We start from the raw sequence: 24,274 nt of genomic DNA on the forward strand, positions 1-24,274 counted from the left end.
TCAGTTTTGTAAAGATTTTCATTAAAGTCAGTGATTCTCAACTATTTTTTGCTTATGGACCCTTTGATTCCAATTTTGCATGAGTGGACCCTTATAGCCATTCAATGTTTAAAAAAAATCCTATTTTTATAATTAAATATTATTAGGAATTGCATAAAAAAAATAAAAATAAATTTTGTGTATTATAAAAGTATAATTGATTTATAGCATGTAACAAAATTTAATATGGACCCCCCCCGCCCCCAAGGGTCATGTGGATGCTGGTTGAGAACCACTGATCTAAGTAAATATTTTCACATCCACACATTGTTTAAAACATGAATATATATGTGTACATGAAGGCATATTTATGTGAGAGTGTAGCATATATATGTTCTGGGCTAAAGTTAATGTTTATCATATCTCTCAAATGACCACTAATTCCATATATTATACTATCGATCCTAGTTGTTCTCTCTCTGTCTCTCTCTCTTTCTGTGTGTTTGTCTATCTTTTGTGAACATCACCATACAGCTGTATAAGTGTATCATGGTAACACCTGTTGCTTACTCCTTATGTCTCTCTCAGTTTGACCATCAGCATGTTTGCTTATCATGGTGAGCTCTGGCAGTCTATTTGGCCATAACCATATCTATCATTCATAGTAATCTCTGCTGGTCATTTATGCCTGTCATTTAGACAGTTTGACCATCACCACATCTGTCTATCACGGTAGCTTCTGTTGGTCACTCCTTACACACTCAACAGCTTTGAATCATTAACAAGCTTTGCCATATCTTTTATCTGGCTCTAGAAATCCTGTTTCCGATCATTGAATTATCACCTTACCCCACATATAACTAATCCCAGCTTGTTCTTTTAATCTTCAGTGAAAGGAAGAGGAGAAGAACATGATATTTTTTTTAAAATTTTACATATTCATGAAGAAGGCTCAAACCCATAGGGGAGGAGAAATAAAACATTGTGACACTTAGACCTTTCTCAAAGACATACAATAGTGAAAAATAAAAAAAAATTCTGCTTCTCACTTGGAAATGAAGCAGGTTCTTATACTAAAATACCACTGTGCCCACCAGAAAGTAAAAATAAGCTTAAAAGCAAATTAAAAATAAACATATAGAAAGACATCGGATATACAATTAAATCATAATTAAATTCTTTTAAAGAATCTATCAGATGTTTCATTCTTAGAGTGTGGTATGTAAACAGATTCAGTGGATTTTTATAAATGTTAGAAACAATATTTATATAATTACAAGCTACTGATAAAAAAGTATAATAACCAAATTTCTTTCATTCGTATAAACAAAAATATTAAAAAGAAACAAAACGTTTTAATGATTTAGATATGCTTTTAAAGATGTGGGTGTTTCACAAGATTGAATGCATTAACAGTCTAAAGATTTTTCTATTTTCTATTTAACAATTAACATAGAAGAAAGGTTACCAAATTAATTAAAAAAAAACAAAGCAAAAAAGTTTTTGAAAAATAAAGGAAAATGCTAACAATAAAGATTATATATATATATATATATATATATATATATATATATATATATATATATATAAGCATATTAATGGTGAAGGAGCACAGAGGACTGACAAGGAATAGATATACTATTCAGAAAGTTAACCACCCCCAAAATCCAGAATTTTGATATAATTACATCAACCGCCCCACTGCCCCACAAAAAATGTTTTCACTAGAATTTCTTTGTCTGTGCTATTTGTATTCTTACAATCTTGTATTGTATCTTTGGAAAGCCACTAACTTTGATCTTACAAAGATCACACAATTTCAAAGAAAATATTTTTGTTATTAAAAAAAAAAAAAAAAATTAAAAACCTGAAACCAAAACAAAACAAAGAAAACAAAAAACAAACAAGAGCAGTGAAAGAAAGAGAAGCTAAATCATGAAAATAGAATTAGAGCATAATAATAATAATAATAATAATAATAATGACAATAACCTCAACAATAATTGAAATATTATTATTGATATTAAAGTTCAGCATCTCCACGCCGCCTACGGGTCATAACTTCTTCATAAGTGGGCAAATCAGAAGTGGATGATATAATTACAGGTGAGGTGGATGGTCGGGGTGGTACAACTGGTAAGGCTGGTGGCGAAGATGGCAGCACTGTTGGCTGCAGGACACCCCACGTGTCCACACGCTGCTGCCCGAGTGCGGATGTCGGTGACAAGGTGTTGGAAGCAGTGGCACCACCGCCACCACTGGCACCACTAACACCACCAGTAGCACCACTGCTTCCTGGTGGAGGTGGATGTATTTCTGCCCAACTGACGCACTCTAAAGCTGACGTCGACGTCTGGGGTGACTGCATCATAAAGCTGCTCCCACCGGTGGCTCCGCTAACTTCGGAAGGCGGGAAAGGGTCTAGTGTTGTCATAGTGGACAATTCTTCAGCAGGTTTTTGAAAACTAAAATCAGTGAGACATATTGCGTTTCCTCCAGTGGTGTCTTGGGGTTCTGGTTGGGCCGAAAATGATGATACAGAATCGAGGGAATCTAAAAAAGATAAAAAGAAAAGCAATATATATATAATAATAATAATAAAATTAAAAATATAAATTGATAAAAAAAGAAAAAATGGTTGTAGTAAAAACTTGCAATGACTATAGTGATATCTATATCTATTTATACATATATATTCTTTTCTTTTACTTGTTTCAGCATTTAACTGTGGTCATGCTGGAGCACCGCCATAAAGGATTTTTAGTGAAAGAAATCAACCCCAAGACTTATTCTTTGTAAGCCTATTACTTATTCTATCAGTCTCTTTTGTCAAACTGCTAAGTTACAGGGATGTAAACACACCAACATCGGTTGTCAAGTGATGGTTGGGGGCAAACACAGACACACACATAAATATATACATACATATATATATATGTATATATACAACCAGCTTCTATCAGTTTCCGCTTATCAAATCCACTCACAAGGCTCTGGTCAGCCTGCAGCTATAGTAAAACACACTTGCCCAAGGTACTATGCAGTGGAACTGAACCTGGAACCATATAGTTGGGAAGCAAGCTTCTTAACACACAACCATGCCTTTTGTTATTCTCTATTGGTTTCTGGTCATTGGATTAACAGTGAATAATCAAAAGAAGTATTAGACTATAGTTACATATAAACACATGTATACTCTTTTCTGCACAATGCATCAAGTACCTAATGTTTTCTAGTGTAAGATCATAAACAAACCCTCTGTGTGTGTGTGTGTGTGTTTGTTTCATTGGACATGTGGGAATGCATTAATAAGTTTGTTCTGGGCTTGATCCTACTACATTGTATTTTGGGCAATTATATTCAACCAGTCTCATGATTACACACACACACACACACACACACACACACACACACACACACACATTAAATCTTTCATGCCATGATCGTTTTCACCTCTGCTCATCTTCAGGTGTTGTTATAGATTATTTATAGTTTTCAATCTATATAGAATGGCATCACTAAGCATTAAGTCAGTTATATGTAATGAATATTAAGTTATCTTATAGTTATGTGCAACAATAAATAAGAAAGTGAAATTGAAAAATATTTGTCAATATTCAGTGGTTGTTGTATGACATTATTTTGTATTGGCGTTACACTTTATAGTAAATGTAAGGAGAACACATATACATTGATTATTCAGCTTGTATTATTGAAAGGAAGGTTTTCTACATTGTAAATTTTTGAATGCATTAGCAAGAACTTTAAACTATTTACTAGGCTCTTCTATTTGCATCACTATCTTGACTATCCATCACCAGTGCTCTCTCTCTCGCCAACTAACATTACCCCCACTGCTTACTGACTAATGTTACCACCCTCTTATACACTACTACCTGTCACTCCTTCTCCTTTGTTGTTGTTGTTGTTGTTGGCACTCCGTCGCTTATGACGTCGAGGGTTCCAGTTGATCCGATCAACGGAACAGCCTGCTCGTGAAATTAACGTGCAAGTGGCTGAGCACTCTACAGACACGTGTACCCTTAACGTAGTTCTCAGAGATATTCAGCGTGACACAGTGTGACAAGGCTGACCCTTTGAACCACAGGCACAACAGAAACAGGAAGTAAGAGTGAGAGAAAGTTGTGGTGAAAGAGTACAGCAGGGTTCACCACAATCTCCTGCCGGAGCCTCTTGGAGCTTTAGGTGTTTTCGCTCAATAAACACTCACAACGCCCCGTCTGGGGATCGAAACCGCGATCCTATGACCGTGAGTCCGCTGCCCTAACCACTGGGCCATTGCACCTCCACACTCCCTCTCCTTTAGATTACTCATTTCTAGCATCCATTGCACTCTCTCACAACTGGCCATTTCTATGACTAACCTTCTCCTGTAAACATGTAACTACCATTATTGTCTCCCTTCTATTGCACCCTGCCTTTACTATTCCTCATAACCCCTCTAGCACTGTCTTACCTATTTCCACACTGTACCCCAATCATATTTCCTCACTCTATACTGTCTTCGCTCCACCCCACTCTTACTGAAGTTCATCTACTATAATCACTCCCACTCTCTTCTTCTCACACTATTAATCATATGCTGCACAAACAGTGACAGCACAGAAGATTGAGGATCTTATGTTGCAGGATACCAAGTAATCTCACTAGTGCTGGTGCTATGATAAAATGCATCCAATACACTTTGTAAATTGGTCAGTAAATGAGCAGAGACAGTGTATGGCCAAGCAAAGACAGTGAAGGCCCAGCAGAGACAGTGCAGGGCCAAGCAGAGACATAGTAGGGCCAAGCAGACCCTTTAGACTTTTCAAAGATATGAAGATCCCTTTAGTACCAGTGCCAGGATAAAATACAAATCCAGCAGACTCTGTAACGTAGTTGGTGTCAAGAAGGGAATCTAGACATAAATCATACCAAAATAAAACACATGAATGAAATGTGGTTGGAGGAGCATGCCTAGGGTGGCTGTAAATCCAATTAAAAACCATCTTGAACTATGACAGCTCATTCAACCCATGCCAGCATGGAAAGCATGCATAAAATGATGATGATGATGATGATGCAAACACTTTTCTGTCTAATCAATATTATAGTGATGTCTTTGTTGTTCATCTCCTCTGCTTATTTAACAAATAAGTGTGATATTAGTTGTCTAATTGTCATTTAATTGCTAAACTTGATTTTAACATCATTAATCACATACTATAAAACTGAAAGACAAATTATAAACAGGAAAAACTAAAAACAAAAAAAAACATACATGAACTAGATGGAATTGAACCCTCAATCTCTAATCTAATAAAACCAAAGCTAAAATCCCTTTACTCTGCTAGAAACAGTATTAGGAATTGAGAAAGGTGCTTGTTATTTAGAGGAAAGAAAGATTTCACAGGAGTTCCAGTTTTGTGTTGTTTCTAAAAATCTTTCAAAATTTCATTTCATTCTCTTATTTTTTTTTTATGATAGAGATACAAAAGAACAAATAAGAACCCTGTTTATGCTTGCCTGAGTTACTAGAAATAGCAGTCAAATCTTCCTAAAATCACACCTGCTGTCATAAAAAAATAGACACATTGGATAATGTATCTTACTTTTTCAGCATGCAGACATACAAGAGCCAATACATGTGGCAGCTCAACCAACTAGAGATAGCAGCTAAATCACCCTCAAATCACACTCTGCTCTCTTAAAAATGAAGGCCACATACAATAATCTAATCTGTGTGTCTGTAAAAGGAGAATGATAGGATGGTCACAATTTTAATACTCCATCACAGATCCGCAAATTCAGAGCCAATCTAGCATTAAATTGTGATTGCATTACAGTTGTGTGTGTGTGTGTGTGTGTGTGTGAGTTATTTCTTTATATTAGATTTAAGATATAGTAGTCAACTTTATAAATAACAGAGAAATGAATAAACAAATACCAAAAATATTTCTTGTTCCTTCTGTTCAGAGTTTAAAACAAATGCACAGCATGATGATTTTGATATTAATTTTATTGCTAGACATAACAAATTAAATTGAAATGAAAAACAAAAGCAAAAACAAACCAAAACATTAACAGAATTAACAACAGCAACAAAATGAACTTCAATTACAAGAATATCTGTAACAGAGTAAACAATAATAATGCAGAAATGTTTGATTGCTTTTTAATTTACATGCTTTCTTAAGTCATCAAATTTTGTTGTTTGTAAAGGAAAACTAAAACATGGAATGTTAAAAACAAAAAAATAAATAAAATTTGATTGTTTGGTTAACTGAATAAGAAAACGGGGAATATGAAGAAGAAAGGTGAAAATAATAATTAAATAAATAAAATAAAATTATGTATTTGATTGTCAAACAAATTGTTTGTTCTGATTTAAAATTTTAGATTTTCTGTCTTTAAAAAAGAAGTTAGTTCACAGAATAATTAAAAGAAACAAACATGAAGAATGACTGGTCAGGTCAGGTTACAGGACCCCCACATCTATACTCTCCTGCTACTGTTCATATTGAGCACCCAAAAACGAGTTGAAAAGCACCCACATCTTCAGGTTAAGATTGCCTTAGTTTTTTTTTTTTTTTTACAAACTTTCTGTTATATGTTGCCTATATTCCATACCTAACTGTGCCTATGTTATTTTAACTTCACCAAAAAATCCATGGCACCACAGATGTGTGATTTTATCAGTCTGTCTGATTTTCAAATGATGGTGAATCTCAGTTCTTTGTCCTCCACTTCATCATCTTTGTTCTTTTTGGAGGAGTGTCATTGTTGTTCAGTGGAACTTGTTCCTTTTAATGTATTCTAGTTGTTTTATGTTGAATTTTCAGTTTTTGAATATTTTTCTACCTTGGAGTTTTCTTCAACAATTTGTGCTCTTTCTTCAGAAAACATTATTTCCTTTGCACTACTTTGTGATGGAGTTATGCTACACTTGCTGCTGTTACAGGACAGGGTATTTGTGGGCTTGTTTTTAAGACAGGGCAGAAAGAAATTTATACTGTTGTTCTTGAAGTTTTGACTGATAGCGTTCTGGAAACAGGTTTGTAGCCCTTGTTGCTGTCTTGGTTTGTCACCATTACTTTCCTTTTCACTAAACTTTGTAGTTCTTCAGAGTAAGAGGTTCTGAAAAGGTTTTTACTATGACAAATATACCAATTAGGTTTTTTGCCCTGTATTGTTAACCTCATTACTCAGCACTTTCATCTGGGCACAGCTCTGGAATAGATTTGTGGTCATACATGAACTGTGCTCAGTTGAATGAGTAATTTTGATTTTGCTTCATACATGAACTGTGTTCAGTTGAAGGAGTAATTTTGATTTTGCTTCATTACATATCACCTCTCTTTAGATATGTTTTAGCTACTTGCCAACATTGTGATACAAAACTGACGACCAGCCACAAATCTCCATTGTTTCCAATGTCTGTTATCACCACTTTAGTAAAAGAAAAATTCCTTTGGTAATGCTATATGGTCTACCTTCAGAGCAAAATAAACATATGTATGCTTTGAGAACTGATAGGAATAATAATAATAACGATAATAATCCTTTCTACTAATGGCACAAGGCCTGAAATTTTAGGGGAGGAGACTAGTTGATTACAACCACCTCAATGTTTCACTGGTACTTAATTTATCAACCCCAAAAGGATGAAAGGCAAAGTTGACCTCAGCAGAATTTGAACTCAGAACATAGGAGTAGATGAAACATTGCTAAAAATTTCCCCCAGCATGCTAATGATTCTGCCAGCTCATCGTCTTAACAACAATAATAATAATCCTGTCTATTATAGGCACAAGGCCTGAAATTTGGGGGAGGGGATAGTCGATTACATCGACCCCAGTATTCAACTAGAACTTAATTTACTGATCCTGAAAAGATGAAAGGTAAAGTTGACCTTGGTGGAATCTGAACTCAGAACGTAGCAACAGGTGAAATACCACTAAGCATTTTGTTCAGATGATTACCTATCCAGATGATGGTTGAGTGGACAATGCAAGAACAAATGACAAAAAAAAAAAAAGAATATAATAAACAGGTATGAAATAGTAATAAAAATACTGAATTTCTAAGAGCAGATTAAGGCCCGTAAATCTGGGTGGATATTAATTGGTTCTTTATTTTATCAACCCCAGAAAGATGTCAAGTTAACCTTGGTAGGATTTGCACTCTGAACATAAAAGAACCAGAAATATTGCAAAGCATTTTGTTCATGATCCTGCTAATCCACTGCTATTATCTTACATCAGTAAACATTTGGAAATTTGGGGAAGAGAAGTACATTCGTAGAAATTGTCCTAAATACACAACTGGTACATACTTTAACTCTTCTACTCTCCAAGATGGAAGACAATGTCAGTGCCACCAAAGTTTGAACAAAAAATAATAATGCATGTGGAATTTATCTGTTTCAGCTGTCTCGAAACACAACTTATTGACGTGAAATATATTGGGTCATCCTATAAATAATGCAGTTTTTCCAATTGCATGAACTAAAAGTCAGAGGGGGATGGGATAAACTACTTGCATCAACTTGCTATAAAAGCAGGTAGTAATTTTACCTTGTACTTATTGTTAGTGCAAATTTTGAAGAGTGCAGTTCGATTTTAACAGTTATTTTTTCGAAGATATAATGGAAGTGACAAAGGAGCATATTCAGCATATTTTGCTTTATGAGTTCAATAAAGGCAATAACGCAATGGAAAGTGCAAGGAATATTAACGCAATATATGGGGATCAGACAACAAGCGTAAACCAGTGTCAATGGTGGTTCCAGAAATTCTGAGCCGGATATTACAGCCTAGAAAAGTCTCGTCCTAGAAGATCTGTAGAGTTCAACAGGGATGTCCTGTAAACCCTGGTGGAACAAAACCCCATTGTAACTATTGAGGAGTTAGCAGAGAAGCTTGGATTTGGTCATTCAACCAGTCATTCAAGTCAGCGCTAGAAGAAAGATGACAATCTTTGGTTTCAAGACAAAAGGTGTTCTCCCATCAGGATAATGTTTGGACACATTGAGTGAGGATGATATTCCAAAGGCTGGAGCAATTTGAATTGGAAACAATGCCCCACCTACCATATTCGCTAGACATTGCCCCGTCTGATTATCATTTATTCTGCAATCTTTAAAATCATTTGGATGGAAAAAATATGAATTCTGTAAACAAGGTCAGAACAGTACTGGAGGAGTATTTTTCATCACAGACAAGTGAATTTTAGAAGAGGGGCCTTCCAAGTCTACCAGATAGATGGAAGAGCATTTTAGAAAATGAAGGAGAGTATATTTTAGATAAAAAAAACTTTGTCTTAATTTTCAAAAATAAAAGAGGTATAAAAAAACCTCACTATTTATGGGATGATCCAAGATTTCTGCCATTAAAATTCAAGTACATGCATCAAATGTTGCATAATAATTAAGTTTCTGAAACCAGTTTACTACACATGCTTAGTCAGTTCAAAATGTGAAGCCCAACATTCCACAGCTGATGTTATTAAGCCCCAGATTAGAGTTCTGACTGAGCAGATCTATGATTAAGGAAGGCATTTCTGTCCCTTTTTTTCCTATGTACTCTGTATCTAAAGCAACATTATCCAATGTGTTCTGCGTTGTAAGACCTAACATAATTTGAGGGAGATTTTGCTGCTAGGTTGAGCAACCACACAGAGGTTCTCTTGCAACAGAAATTCTTGTAGATGCTGTTATTAAAAGGTATTTCAACTGACTAGTGTGAGGCAAACTTTCTATCAATTCACAAACTTTGGCTCTGTGAATATATATATCTTGAGGTGGATGGAAGAATCAGTCGGGTATCAGATACAATGCCTTGTGATATTAAGTTATGCATTTTAAAATTGTGTTTAATTCCTGTCATGCTTGGCTTTGCTTTTCCCCATTCAGGGTTGATAGAATAGGACTAGTTGCATACTGTAGTCAATATAATTCACAATAATCCTACTCCAAAACTTTGTGAGCTAAAATCTGGCGCAAAAATAAAAAAAAAAGGAAAATGAATAACTAACCAGAGTCCCAGGAGACAGCCCGCATCGTGTACTTTTGAAAGTGACACACACAAGCCAGTACTCCAAGCAATACTAAGATTACCATCACTCCAATGACAAGTTTCCTGAAGAGTTCGGGAAAGTTGTCTTTCCGTCGGGGTGGACGCTCTTTCTGCTCATCAATTTCATTTTCCGGTGTCCGACCTGAAAATAGAAGCATGCTTTTAATAATAATAATAACTCAGGTTATATCTAGAGATATATTTGATGCAAAACAACTGAATTAGACTTAGTAGAACTTGTAGGTTTTCAGAAATGATAAATATAACTTACTATAATTAACCATGTCTCTGGATTGGATGACCTTAAATTCTATCAAAACTCTTCTGCTTTAAATTTCTATTTAAATAATGTTGTTTAGAAAGAGCTCAACTCTCATCATGAAGACTTATGTTCAAAAACCATTCTACATCATCATCATCATCATCATCGTCGTTTAGCGTTCGTTTTCCATGCTAGCATGGGTTGGACAATTTGACTGAGGACTGGTGAAACCAGATGGCTGCACCAGGTTCCAATCTGATTTGGCAGAGTTTCTACAGCTGGATACCCTTCCTAACGCCAACCACTCAGAAATTTTATTTATCAGGCACAATATATCTAGAGCTTCAGTAACTAATGTATCCTTCTTTTTTGTGTTTTAAAGATAGTAGAATGAGAGTTTGGTTGCTTTTTCTAATACACTGAGCAATGTTATAGATGTTGTCTTGTAAACAAATTACAGATTTTCACCTCCCTCTGGTAGTCATTGTTTAACATAAGTCTATAAGAAAGGTTTATCTCATCACAAATACTACAATAACTGGCTCATCAACAGTGTATGTACAATAAGTATGGTACATAGAAGGTTATTTAAATTAAATACCTCCTCAATTGCATATACTGGACATATATGTATGTATATACAATATATATATATATATATATATATATATATATATATATATATATATATATATATATATATGTATATACTGTTGTGTCTGGGAAGAGTCATTCTCTTTTGGTGCCTTATAATTTAACACACTCACCGGTAAAATTTCCACTTATTTCTTTCTTTATTTTTCTAAAATTTTCATTGCATCTTGCAACCTTTTCAATAGTTTTGACTGTCCGTTATTCACACTGCCTTCCTTTTTGTTTGTTTGTGCACATGTGTGTGAGTTAGTGTGTGTTTGTGCATATACATGCATGTATGTATGTATGTATGCATACATGTGTGTGTATGCATGTATTTATGTATGTATATGTGTACATTTGTATGTATGTATTCTGCATGTTCATGTGTTTGCGTGTCCATGTTCGTGTGTTTTTGTGTGTGTGTGTGTGTGTGTGTGTGTGTTTGAATGAGTGTGTTTGAATATAACCTTCCTGTCAATTGTTCTCAACTTTTTATAAGCAATATAAATATTTCCTCTTGGCTAGACATATTTTTGTAGAACGATACTGCTTTATGATTTTGTTCATTTACAACTATTACATGATATCAAGACAGGGTGACACAAAGAAGCACACATACACATGATGGGCTTCTTTCAGTTTTCAACTATCAAATCTATTCGCAATGTTTCGGTGAGTTTAAGGCTATTTTAGCAGAAGAGACTTACTCAACGTGCCATGCAATAGGCCTGAACTCAAAACTACATTGTTGGGAACACACTTTTCAACCATACAGCCATGCCTCTATGCCTACAATATGGATACAAACACATGTCTCTAAGTTCAATATACATACACACATAAAGATATTTAGGCTTAAGAATAAGTAATGATTTCCTGAAATCAGGAACATTAAATCATAACTTGATCATTAGACTGAGAGAGCAAGACAACATTGAACATGCATATATGTATAATGAGTTAATAATTTCAGTGATACAGCTACCTTAATATTGTAAAACAGAGACATTGCAGTGAAATAAAGGAACTGGATGTCGTATTTTCAAGTTTCATTGATTCAAAGATTAGTTCTTGAAAATGACAGACTAGATATTATTAAAGACAAGACATAAATATAATGTAAAATTTCAATATTTCAACTGAATTGGTTAGTTGGAGAATAACCCAGAAGGAAATTGCCACGTCTTGTGCCTGAACAGAAAACGGTTTGTAAATACATCTGTTGCTAAAGAATGGTTTTAAGTTGGCAATTAATGTTTAGTTTCTATTGAAAGAGATAAGAAACACAAACAGAAGAAATATAATAGACATTTATAAATCATTTATAAATTTCATCCTTTGGGACTTCTCAGAATATGTAATCTTTTGGAGTTTAGAATCACAAGGATGTTCATTACAACACTCTCTTTCTCTCTCTGTCTATGTATGAATGTATGTATGCATGCCTGTATGTATGTTTGTGTATATGTATACATATGTGCATGTGTATCTGTGTATTTCTTTACACTTGCTCTCAAAGAAAGTCACTTGCTACAGATAATGTTTTTGTTGTTACTTCTTCCATTGAGAAGTCATCTGCTTAACTTTGCATCTTTGAGAACATATGGGATAATGGTTTCATTACCATTTTACTCTTTTACTTGTTTCAGTTATTTGACTGTGGCCATGCTGGAGCACTGCCCCTAGTCGAGCAAATCAACCCCAGGACTTATTCATTGTAAGCCTAGTACTTATTCCATCAGTTTTTTTTTGCCAAACCACTAAGTTACAGGGATGTAAACACACCAGCATCGGTTGTTAAGCGATGTTGGGGGGACAAACACAGACACACAAACACATACACACTCACATACCTATATATATACATATATACGACAGGCTTCTTTCAGTTTCCGTTTACCAAATCCACTCACAAGGCTTTGGTCGGCCCAAGGCTATAGTAGAAGACACTTGCCCAAGGTGCCACGCAGTGAGACTGAACCCAGAACCATGTGGTTTGTAAGCAAGCTACTTACCACACAGCCACTCCTATGCCTATTAGAAAATTTGTAAAACTGGCAAGTGTAAGTGCCTGAATAATCTGAATAATATATATATATATATATATATATATATATATATATATATATATTTATTTTTATTCTGTCTTCGTCAATAGTTTTGAATTACATTTGTTTGCTTGAGCCCTAATTCCCCACAAATTTTGTGGGTGCTGCTGATATGCGAAGTTTTCAGTTATCATTAAAGGCACGAAACTATGTATTAATATTTTGGTTGATAACTGAAGAAGTATTATGGTCCTTCTGTATCTGTCCTATGTGTACATTTTTTAGTATTTATTGCATTTTTCATTTATTGAGTAACTGAATGCAACACATCCTGACTTTTGTTAACAGTAAGTTTTTATATATATTTTTTTGACTATCTTCTTTCTTTCTCTCTCATTCTCATATTCCTTTTCTAGCACCCCAACTTCCTCTCTCACCCTCTTACTCATAATTGTAGACTTTCTCCCTTTCTTCCTTCCCTGTTCTCTCTGCCACTCTCTTTCTCCCTCTCTCTCATCTTCCTTCCCCTCTGTCTACTGCCCACATGTGACTTGTGACTAATTTTCCCCATCTCTTTGCCTCTTGCCACTGGACACTTAGCTTGCTGGTCAATATCTATCTCCTCACTGGCTATTTCTCTTTCTATATCCATTCGAGATTTCCTCTAGGCATTACACATCATTTTCGTCTGTTTGGCCGAAAGGCTGTATGTATTCTGTTTTCATAAATCATTTAAAATTATATTTGTTCACTTTTGTACATCCCCTCAGTATCGTTTTGCTTGTCTGAGCTCTGCAAATTCTCTGCAAATTTTGCAGGTGCCACCAATATGTGAAGTTCTCAATCTTATCATTAAAGGCATGAAACATTTTGGTTGATAACTGAAGAAGAATTAGGGTCCTTCTGTGTCTGTCCTATTTGTCTGTTTTTTAGTATTTAATGCATTTTTCATTTATTATATATACATATATATATATATATATATATATATATATATATAGCCCAGAGTAGTACAGAATAATGGGCATATAAGTAATTAATGAATATATGCAGCCCACCTTATGGAAATAACAATCAACTTCTGTCATTCAAATTCGGATTTTTTTGAATCCTACATATTATCGTCATCGTCAGCATTTATAATCCTTAAATGCCCATTTTCCAAACCAGCATGAGTTGAATGGTTTGACCAAAGCTGGCAAGTACGAGACCTGCTCCAGGTTCTGGTTTGATTTATTTATTTATTTGTTTCTTTGTTTGTGTTTGTGAGTGTATGTGCGTAAACAGATTGACAAATAGGTATATATACACATATATAAGTATATAAATACTTTCTTTAAAGACATGTAACTTTCTTTTCATTCTTGATTCAGATTACTCTTTTACTCTTTTACTTGTTTCAGTCATTTGACTGTGGCCATGCTGGAGCACCGCCTTTAGTCGAGTAAATCGACCCCAGGACTTATTCTTTGGATGCCTAGTACTTATTCTATCGGTCTCTTTTTGCCGAAGCGCTATGTTACGGGGATGTAAACACACCACCATCGGTTGTCAAGTGATGTTGGGGGAACAAACACAGACACACATACACACAAACATATATATATATACATATATATGACAGGCTTCTTTCAGTTTCCGTCTACCAAATCCACTCACAAGGCTTTAGTCAGCCCAAGGCTATAGTAGAAGACACTTGCCCAAGGTGCCACACAGTGGGAATGAACCCGGAACCATGTGGTTTGTAAGCAAGCTACTTACTACACAGCCACTCCTGTATAATTTCCACAAGGTATTTTTCATTCAAAAGGAAAACATTTTAATAGAATCAAGAATTTATTTTGTGTGGTTTTATTCATCATTATTGTTTATATCCATCTATACATTATATGTGTGTGTGTGTGTGTGCTTATACACAAACACACACATGCATATATATGTATACAGAAACTCTGCCAAATTAGATTGGAGCCTGGTGTAGCCATCCAGTTGCACCAGTCCTCAGTCAAATTGTCCAACCCATGCTAGCATGGAAAGCGGACGTTAAACGATGATGATGATGATGATGATGATGCCTATATATAAACACACACACACACACAATCATGCATAAATTGAAATTTCAATGAATATTCCACATTTTTTCTTAACTGCTACATTTATGATATTTTAACAATTTATTTTTCTATAAATATGTTTTTCTAGAGAGAATACAGAGTTTGCAAGATATTGATGGACACACCCATCCAAATCCCAGGTACCAAGTCATTGGGACCTAAATATCAATGATTTCATATTGAGATTTTGGGCCTAGTGATTTTTGGGGTATTATTGCCATAAGGATATCCTGTGGGGAGAGGGAGTGATGACTGGCAATATAGAAGAAAGATGATCTGCATATAAGTAGATCAATACACACTGTTGATATGTGTGTGTGAGTCTCATTTTATATTTAAGTTGAAAACACTTCCTATGTTACTGCAGTGGCTTGAGTTTCATGCATAGCCTAACTCTTGAATATTTTATATTCTATATATGAGCCATAAAGGAAACTAGAACTACACTTAGAACCACATATACTTTCTCAATTTATTTATATGTCTGTAGGGATTGAGAATAAATCACTTGAACTAGAATCTGTAAATAAAACAAATGAACTTACAACCAAACTCATCGGACCCATCATAGCAGTCTTCTTCGCCATTGCAGCGTTCATATATGCTGTGATAACAGCGCCTGCTATCTGCACAGGGAACTTCTGGATAGATGCATTTTATCTGTCTGTGAGGAGGTTGAGCGATTCTTAGAATCACTTGGTTATTGTCTGTGGTATTCCTCTTCAAACGATGCTGGATGGTACCTGCAATAAAAGAACGGTACAAAAATAATAAAACCTTGAAATGAATAGAATAAAGGAGAGACATAGAAGAGGCGATAGAGTAAATGAAAAGGAAAATGCAGAGAGAAAAAGAGAGACAAGAGACTGATAGAGTTTATCATTTCAAAGCTTATTTCATATTCTCATATACCCAAAGCAATTTGTATCGAAACCTTTTGTGTTTTTATTATAAAAATATATTACCTCTGCACAAACACAGATACTTTAAGAGTCCTTGTAAGCTATTTGTACAATTTGTAAGCAACATGTTAAATTTGGCTCCTTGTTGACTTCATTTCCTTTTCAAGTATCCCATATATTTGTAATACCACTTACTTGACCATGGCAACCTTCTATCAAAATGAAACTTTCTACATATGAACCCAATTATCTCTTAAGGGTTAATAGGACAAGTATTTCCCTACCTTCACAGAAATGTGTGATTTGAGGAAGATTTGACTGCTTTTTCCGGCAGGTTGAGAAACATATAATTCATCAGCATTTTCTTATTTTGCAGTTTTGGGTTCAATTCCTTCCACAAGCTTCAAGCAATTAATAGGATATCTTGGCAGAGTCCATTTCTTATATTATCACATGCAAAAAGTGGGTCTTTCATAGATACCCAACAATCTAATAGGGTCTAAAACTAACCATCATCATTGCAACAATACATGGGTATTGTCACTGACAGTTTATAGACCTGTTTCTTCTTATAACTGTATACTCTACAAGTACTTCTGTAGTCCATTGGGCTGGTGCTTATCTCTTGGTTATCTTTCTACATAGTTGTGACTGGTATGGTAAGAAAGCATGTGCTCATGGTTAGAGTTAGGTTTGGAACATGTCTAACTAAAATGAATGTGATCAGCCATTCCAAGGCCAATGGACAGTGCTGAAATATAGACAACTGTGTATGATAGATGATTATCAATCCATTCTGGCAATTCCTTGCTCAATTACTAGGAAACTGGCAGGAAAGCTAGCAACTACATGTTCTACAAGCAATCTTAGAAACTAGCAAAGTTGGGCGATGTGCTTGTAATAGCAATGGCTTAACTTTGAACCATGAGGTCAGTTAAATCTAGGGATGATGTTTCCATGCATTGAGATAACATAAAATGAATCTGCCAACTGGGTTTATATTCAACCAGCATCCTTCAATTTCAATAAGTCTATTGGAATTAATTAGGTGTTGTTTATCCTTCAGGATGGTTTGAGTTTTGGTAGCATCTCTGGGGTTAGGTAGGAGACCTGTATAGGCTAGGATTGAACTGCCATGTGACACTTGGCAGTGGCATGAATATGAATAACAAAGGAAAAAAAAACAAAAAAACAAGCAAAACTCTAAGGTAGCCTCTTACCATTTTGCTAAGAGCAGATGAGAAACAGATCTCTTTCTAATTAGAATACCAATTTATTGCTGATAACTTCCCCAGGAGGAATTACATTAAAAGCTAATGTGTCACACATAAATTTTGTAGTGTAACCTACTGAATTACTATTCTATAGTGTCAATCTATAATTACATCAACTCAGCTGCTCAGTTGGTCCATGTCACTATTCAGGATTGATTAGTTGATCAAATGTAGCAGCCAGTTTGCTCTTGGTGCCCAACTGTTCTGTTTCATCTGATGTTGACAAGCTTCCTCTGCTGAAACATGCAACCTAACTTCAACTCTTGTGTTTGAATAGTAGTTGAGTTGAGTTCCTCGCTGAAATGAAGTGTGGGCATGTTGAGGTGAAGTAAGAATTAAGTGGAGCTCAGTCCTATGATGACTGAAACAAGTTGCAATACCTACTAGTCTATGCTCCAGAACTCCAAATTTTTATGGTACAAACTTGCAACTCGTTGGCAAAAATGTGTTGATTGTAATGACACTTACTTTGATGAATAAAATTCCTGTATTATTAAAATATATTGTGATGAATGTCATGTTTCAAAACATTGCTTACTTTGTACTCAGCCTGACACATCCTTTTATGCACTTCAGTACAAAGGTCTTGGCCATGCAGGGGCATCATATACATACACATTATTTTATGTACTTCAGCCCCAAAACTGTGGCCATGCTGGAGTACCATATACATCTCTCTCACTCACTCACACACACACACACACACACACACACACACACACACACACACTCTCTCTCTCTCTCTCTCTCTCTCTATATATATATATATATATATATATATATATATATCTAGTAGTAACAGAGAAAGAGGAATTTCGATTATCCCCACGTGGTAAGTTGTAATATATATAAGAAATTTAAAAAAAGGAAAATACACACACTTTACATAGTTTTAATATAATTTTGAATAAATTGACCGGTTTCACTTTCGCTATTCATGATATTATGGTTTACTTATATGAATATGTATTTTCTTGAGAAGAAATTTTGTCCGTGTTGTGTGATGATATTTATGAGTGAATGGCTTCAAAAGTAGAAGAATAAGGGGAGGTAATTGGTTATCGTTATTATTGTTGTTGTTGTTGTGGGCAAGGGAGATAACTGTTCAGCTTTCGGTAAGGGGAGGGGAATATATATGTGTACACACTCACACACACACACAAAAAAAAGGTGATGTAATCGTTAATTGTTGTGTTTGGGGAGAGTTATTCTCTTTTAGTGCCTTATTATTTAACACACTCACCAGTAAAGTTTCCACTCATTTATTTATTTTTCCTAAACTTTTCATTGCATCTTGCAACCTTTTCAATGGTCGTTGACTGTCCGTTATCCGAGCTGCGTTCTTTTTGTTTGTTTGTGTGCATGTGTGTGCACATACACATGTATGTATGTATGCATGTAAGTGTGTGTACATTTGTATGTATGTATTCTGCATATTCATATGCTTGTGTTTGTGTGTGTTTACGCGTGCGTGTGTGTATGTGTGTGTGTTTTTGTGACTATATACTGTGTTTTTGTATGTATGGATGTATATATCCATTTGTGTGGATGTGTGTCTCCATATGTGTCCTTGCGTGAAGTGAAGTATGTGTATATGGTCATGTGTTTCAGCCTTCATTTGCATATGTGTGTATGTATGTGTGCTTGTCAATTCTTATTACCTATGTACCTGTCTGTCTGTATGTCTATCTGTTTACATTCATATCCATTTGCCTACATACATGTGCATATACATTTATGTATACATATATATATATACAGACACAATAAATTTTATCCAAGCACCCAAAGGACCCAACCCTCAGACAAATACAGGAATATGTCCTCATAAATGAAACAGTACTAAATAGGAAATATACATAGTAGGTAATCATACTCTCATACTAAGAGTTTATATTTATATACATGTAAAATAGTTAGTGGTCTGTTATGTAGATGTATGTGTGTGTATATATATATATGTATATGTACATGTATGGAGGCAAATGGATATGAATGCAAACAGATAGACATACAGACAGACAGGTACATAGGTAATATGAATAGACAAGCACACATACACATATGCAAATGAAGACTGAAACACATGACCATATACACACACTTGACTTCACACAAGGACACATATGGAGACACATATCCACACAACTAGAGACACACATCCATACATACAGACACAGTACATGGTCATAAAAGCCTATACACACACTCAGACATGCACACACAAAGAGACAGAAGTACACACACACACAGACAAACATGCAGAATACATACATACATACAAACGTACATGCATACATAAATACATACGCACACACACTTACATGTATATATACATACATACATACATACATACATACATACATACATACATGTGTATGCGCACACACACTGACCCACTCACATGCGCACAAACAAACAAAAAGAACGCAGCTCAGATAATGGACAGAGTCAACGACTATTGAAAAGGTTGCAAGATGCAACAAAAATTTTAGAAAAATAAATAAGCAAATGAGTGGAAACTGAACTGGTGAGTGTGTTAAATAATAAGGCACTAAAAGAGAATGACTTTCCCCAGACACAACAAAATATGCTTCAACACACAAACTCACATAAAGAATCTTGCAAACCAAATCCCAAAACGAAATATATATATATATATATATATATATATACACAATGGGCTTCCACAGTTTCTGTCTACTAAATCCAGTTGCAAGATATTGGGTAACCTGGGGCTACAGTAGAAGACACTTGCCCAAGGTCCCATGTGGTGGGACTGAACCTGAAACCATGGTTTGCAAAATATGAACTTAACCACTCAGACACATGTATTTTAACTTTTTCTTTTGCAGTATTACAATATTATGATTCTTAAATCAATAGCATTAACATGCTCCAGTCACGCACGTGCACACACACACACACACACACACACACACACACACACACGTTTCTTACTGTTTTTGGTGGTGATGATAGCAATGGGTTTGGGTGATTTGGTTAAAAGCAGAATTTCTTTTTTAACCCATTAACTTGGGTTGCAGCAGGAGTGAAATGCTATCAAACAGCAGAAAGTGGCACTTGGTACAATACACCAGCATCAGCACCAGCATCACAACCACCATTAACATCATCATAATTGCCTCGATGATTCTCTGAGTCCCAGTCAACTCCATTATAATGAAAGCGATTATGTTTAATGAAGCTGTTGGTGTGCCGATCATCAGTTCACTACTATTGCTGCCACTATTGCTTGCCAACACCATTCCACCCCCACCATGACTGTCATCACCATTATTATCATCAGTACTATTGCTTCCAGTATCACTATCACTACTTAACCATACTCATCATGAGCATATGTGAGTCAATGCGGGAGACTCTAGGTGAACCTGCTAGAAATAACAATCATATCTTCCTCAAATCACAGTTCTCCATCTTAAAAAAGTAGAGAAACACACTGGATAGAATTGTTGTTGTTGGCACTCCGTCGCTTACGACATCGAGGATTCCAGTTGATCCGATCAACGGAACAGCCTGCTCGTGAAATTAACGTGCAAGTGGCTGAGCACTCCACAGACACGTGTACCCTTAACGTAGTTCTCGGGGATATTCAGCGTGACACAGTGTGACAAGGCTGACCCTTTGAAATACAGGCACAACAGAAACAAGAAGTAAAAGTTAGAGAAAGTTGTGGTGGAAGAGTACAGCAGGGTTCGCCACCATCCCCTGCCAGAGCCTTGTGGAACTTTAGGTGTTTTCACTCAATAAACACTCACAACACCCAGACTAGGAATTGAAACTGCGATCCTATGACCGCGAGTCTGCTGCCCTAACCACTGGGCCATTGCGCCTCCACACTGGATAGAATAGCCCTACTAAAAAAAAAAAAAGGAGAGGATTGTTTTCACAGTTGGAACACCTTCAATGATAGATCTGCTGGATCAGGGCTAACTGATGGGAGCTAAACAAGAACTTAGTTGTCTCTGCTTTCAAAATCAAACAAATATGGTTTCCTGCTTTCTTATTTCACTCCTACCAAACCAAAGATCAAAATTATAAAAACCGAACCCATAAAAAATATATCTTATCTCCTTCACAATTTAGCTTCAGCTTATGCCACATAAAAAGCACTCATGTACACTTTATAAAGTGGTTGGCATTAGGAAGGGCATCAGGCTGAAGAAATCGAGCCAAAGCAAACTATGGAACCTGGTGCAGCCCCTGTCAAGCTGTCTAACCCATGTAAACATGGTGAATGGATGTTAAACACTTCTGCTACTGATTTATATAAAATATAATCTATGTTCTCACTCAGTCTGTGAGTAATAGCAGCCAAATCTCCCTCAAATCAAAGTCAACTGTCTCAACACTTTTATGATTACATTTTTAACAAGTATATGTTGCCTTTGTGTTTTAATTTTCAAAATAATCAAGGATAATGAGAGGCTTCGTGAAACAATTAACTTTTAACTTAATAATAAAAGACAAATGTTTTATTGATTGAAATCTAATACTATCTGTTGTATAATAGCTTCTTGCCTTGCCTCTTCAACTCCTGATAGTCACAGAGGTATTGTCGTAACATACAGTGTGTTTTAAGTATTTAAACTTGGCAAAGCACATCTCTCTTCAGACCTGACCACAGCCAATGTCTTTGAGAGAGAGGGGGGAGAAAAAAGAGAGTGGGTGAGGAGAAAAAAGGAAAGAAAAGACTAGAAGACTTCAGTACTGAATTACTACTTTACTTAATGACCCCAAAAGAATGAAAGGCAAAGTTGACTTCAGTGGGATTTGAAACCAGGGTGTAGAGAGCCAGAATGAATACTCTTTTACTTGTTTTAGTCATTTGACTGTGGCCATGCTGGAGCACCGCCTTTAGTCGAGCAAATCGACCCCAGGACTTATTCTTTGGAAGCCTAGTACTTATTCTATCTGTCTCTTTTTGCCGAACCGCTAAGTTACAGGGATGTAAACACACCACCATTGGTTGTCAAGCGATGTTGGGGGGACAAACACAGACACACAAACATACACACACACATACATATATATATACATATATACGACAGGCTTCTTTCAGTTTCCGTCTACCAAATCCACTCACAAGGCTTTAGTCAGCCCGAGGCTATAGTAGAAGATACTTGCCCAAGGTGCCACACAGTGGGAATGAACCCGGAACCATGTGGTTGGTAAGCAAGCTACTTACCACACAGCCACTCCTGCACCTGTTTAGCATTCTCTCTGATGATCTCGTGATTCTACTCAATTTACTATCTTCAATGAACAAATTGGCAAGGTTTGAGATCTTTAATAGAAGCAGTACTGGGAAGGTTGACATTAATTTGGTTAAAAGGAGTAACAACAGAAAAGAAGATAATGTGGTAATTCCACTGTCTGAGGAAGCAAAAACAAAATAAGTCAGATGGTCACAGCCTGAACATGACTGATCATGTGTGTTCAACCAGGACCCGTCTTAAGAGGAACAACAACAAGAACGACAAGAATTCAGTAAGATTAACTAAGAGTGGATGTTCTGAGTTGGTAGAAATCAATAAAATGAGTAGGAAAAAAATAGAGAGAAGAAAAAGAGATAATTAAAGAATGAGAAGAGAATTTCAAAACCTCAGACACCGGAAGAACTCCAAATATTTTATCTAAATATAGGGCTCTGTCTTAACTAGAAATATTTAGAGATTTTCACCTCCTTGTGGAAAACTTAACATATATCAACTCTCTCTCTCTCTATATATATATATATTTACATTTTTCCTGAATGTCCAATACATACAATAAAACCAATACATTTTGTTTGTTGTTCCTTCACCTGCCTGTCTTTTGTTTTTTGTACATCTGAATCATATATTCCATATATCATCATCATTTAATGTCCGTTCTCCATGCTGGCGTGGGCTAGATGGTTTAAACGGGGCTGGCAAGCTGGAAGGTTGCACCAGACTCCAGTCTGATTTGACATGGTTTCTACAGCTGATGAAAGCCATTCCTAACACGAACCACTCCGAGAGTGTAATGGGTGCTTTTACATGCCACCAGCATAGTTGCCATTTGTGTGACACCAGTATTTGCCATGACTGTGATTTTGATCAGCTTGATGGGTCTTCTCAAGCACGACATAATGCCAAAGGTCTTGGTCATTGCCTCCGTGAGGCCCAAAACTTGAAAGGTGCTTTTTACGTGCCAGTTATATGTAACAGCAGCATTGACCACAACTATGATTTCACTTGGCTTGACAGGTCTTCTCAAGCACAGCATATTGCCAAAGGTCTTGGTCACTAGTTATTGTCTCTGTGAGGCCCAAAGTTCAAAGATCATTCTTCAGTACATTGTCCCATGTCTTCCTGAGTCTACCTCTACCACAGGTTCTCTCCACAGTTAGAGATCGGCACTTCTTTACAAAGCTGTCCTTGTCCATAAACATCAAATGACAATACCAGTGCAGTCGTCTCCCTTGCACACCGCATCTAATGCCTCTTATGTCTAACTTTTCTCTCAAGATGCTTACACTCAGTCAAACATGCTTACCGACATTGCAAATCCAGCGAAGCATACTGGCTTCATTTCTTTCAAGTCTACACATGTCTTCAGCTGTCATAGCCCATGTTTCACTGCCATGTAACATAGCTGTTTGCACACAGAAATCATACAATCTGCCTTTCACTCTAAGAGATAGGCCCTTTATTGCCAGAAGAAGCAGGAGCTCTCTGAACTTTGCCCAGCCTATTCTTATTCTCACAGCTACGGTCTTGGAGCATTCACGTCCACTACTAACTTGGTCACCTAGATAACAGAAGCTATCTATTACCTCTAGCTTACTTCACTAGCAGTTGGAGTCTATTTTCTATACATTTTCAGTGTTTATTGTACCCATGTACCTTCTACATACAAAAGCTATTTTCACTGTTAACTTTCCTCTGATATTACTGCACCTTTTGTGTGTCTAAAGCTTACACCGGATA

The 24,274-nt window shown here is 36.0% G+C and overlaps 1 protein-coding gene across 2 annotated transcripts in view; it reads right to left on the reverse strand.

Annotated features, from left to right (window-relative positions):
* Positions 1-1,691: 1,691 nt before the first annotated feature.
* The window catches only part of LOC106874363 (uncharacterized), a 511,839-nt gene continuing 489,256 nt past the window's right edge, over positions 1,692-24,274 (reverse strand). Inside the window, exons 4-6 of one of the 2 annotated variants that reach the window (XM_014922074.3) lie at positions 15,664-15,861; positions 10,015-10,197; positions 1,692-2,532 (exon numbers count right to left, since the gene is read on the reverse strand). In XM_014922074.3, the coding sequence (XP_014777560.1) occupies positions 2,003-2,532; positions 10,015-10,197; positions 15,664-15,861 (911 nt within the window). In that variant the 3' untranslated portion in view covers positions 1,692-2,002. The remainder of the gene's footprint in view (positions 2,533-10,014; positions 10,198-15,663; positions 15,862-24,274) is intronic. The other variant, XM_052968736.2, reaches the window with a different exon arrangement.

This window comes from Octopus bimaculoides, chromosome 1 (genome assembly GCF_046866305.1).
Source record: "Octopus bimaculoides isolate indiv1 chromosome 1, ASM4686630v1, whole genome shotgun sequence".
Taxonomy (NCBI): Eukaryota; Metazoa; Mollusca; class Cephalopoda; order Octopoda; family Octopodidae; genus Octopus; species Octopus bimaculoides.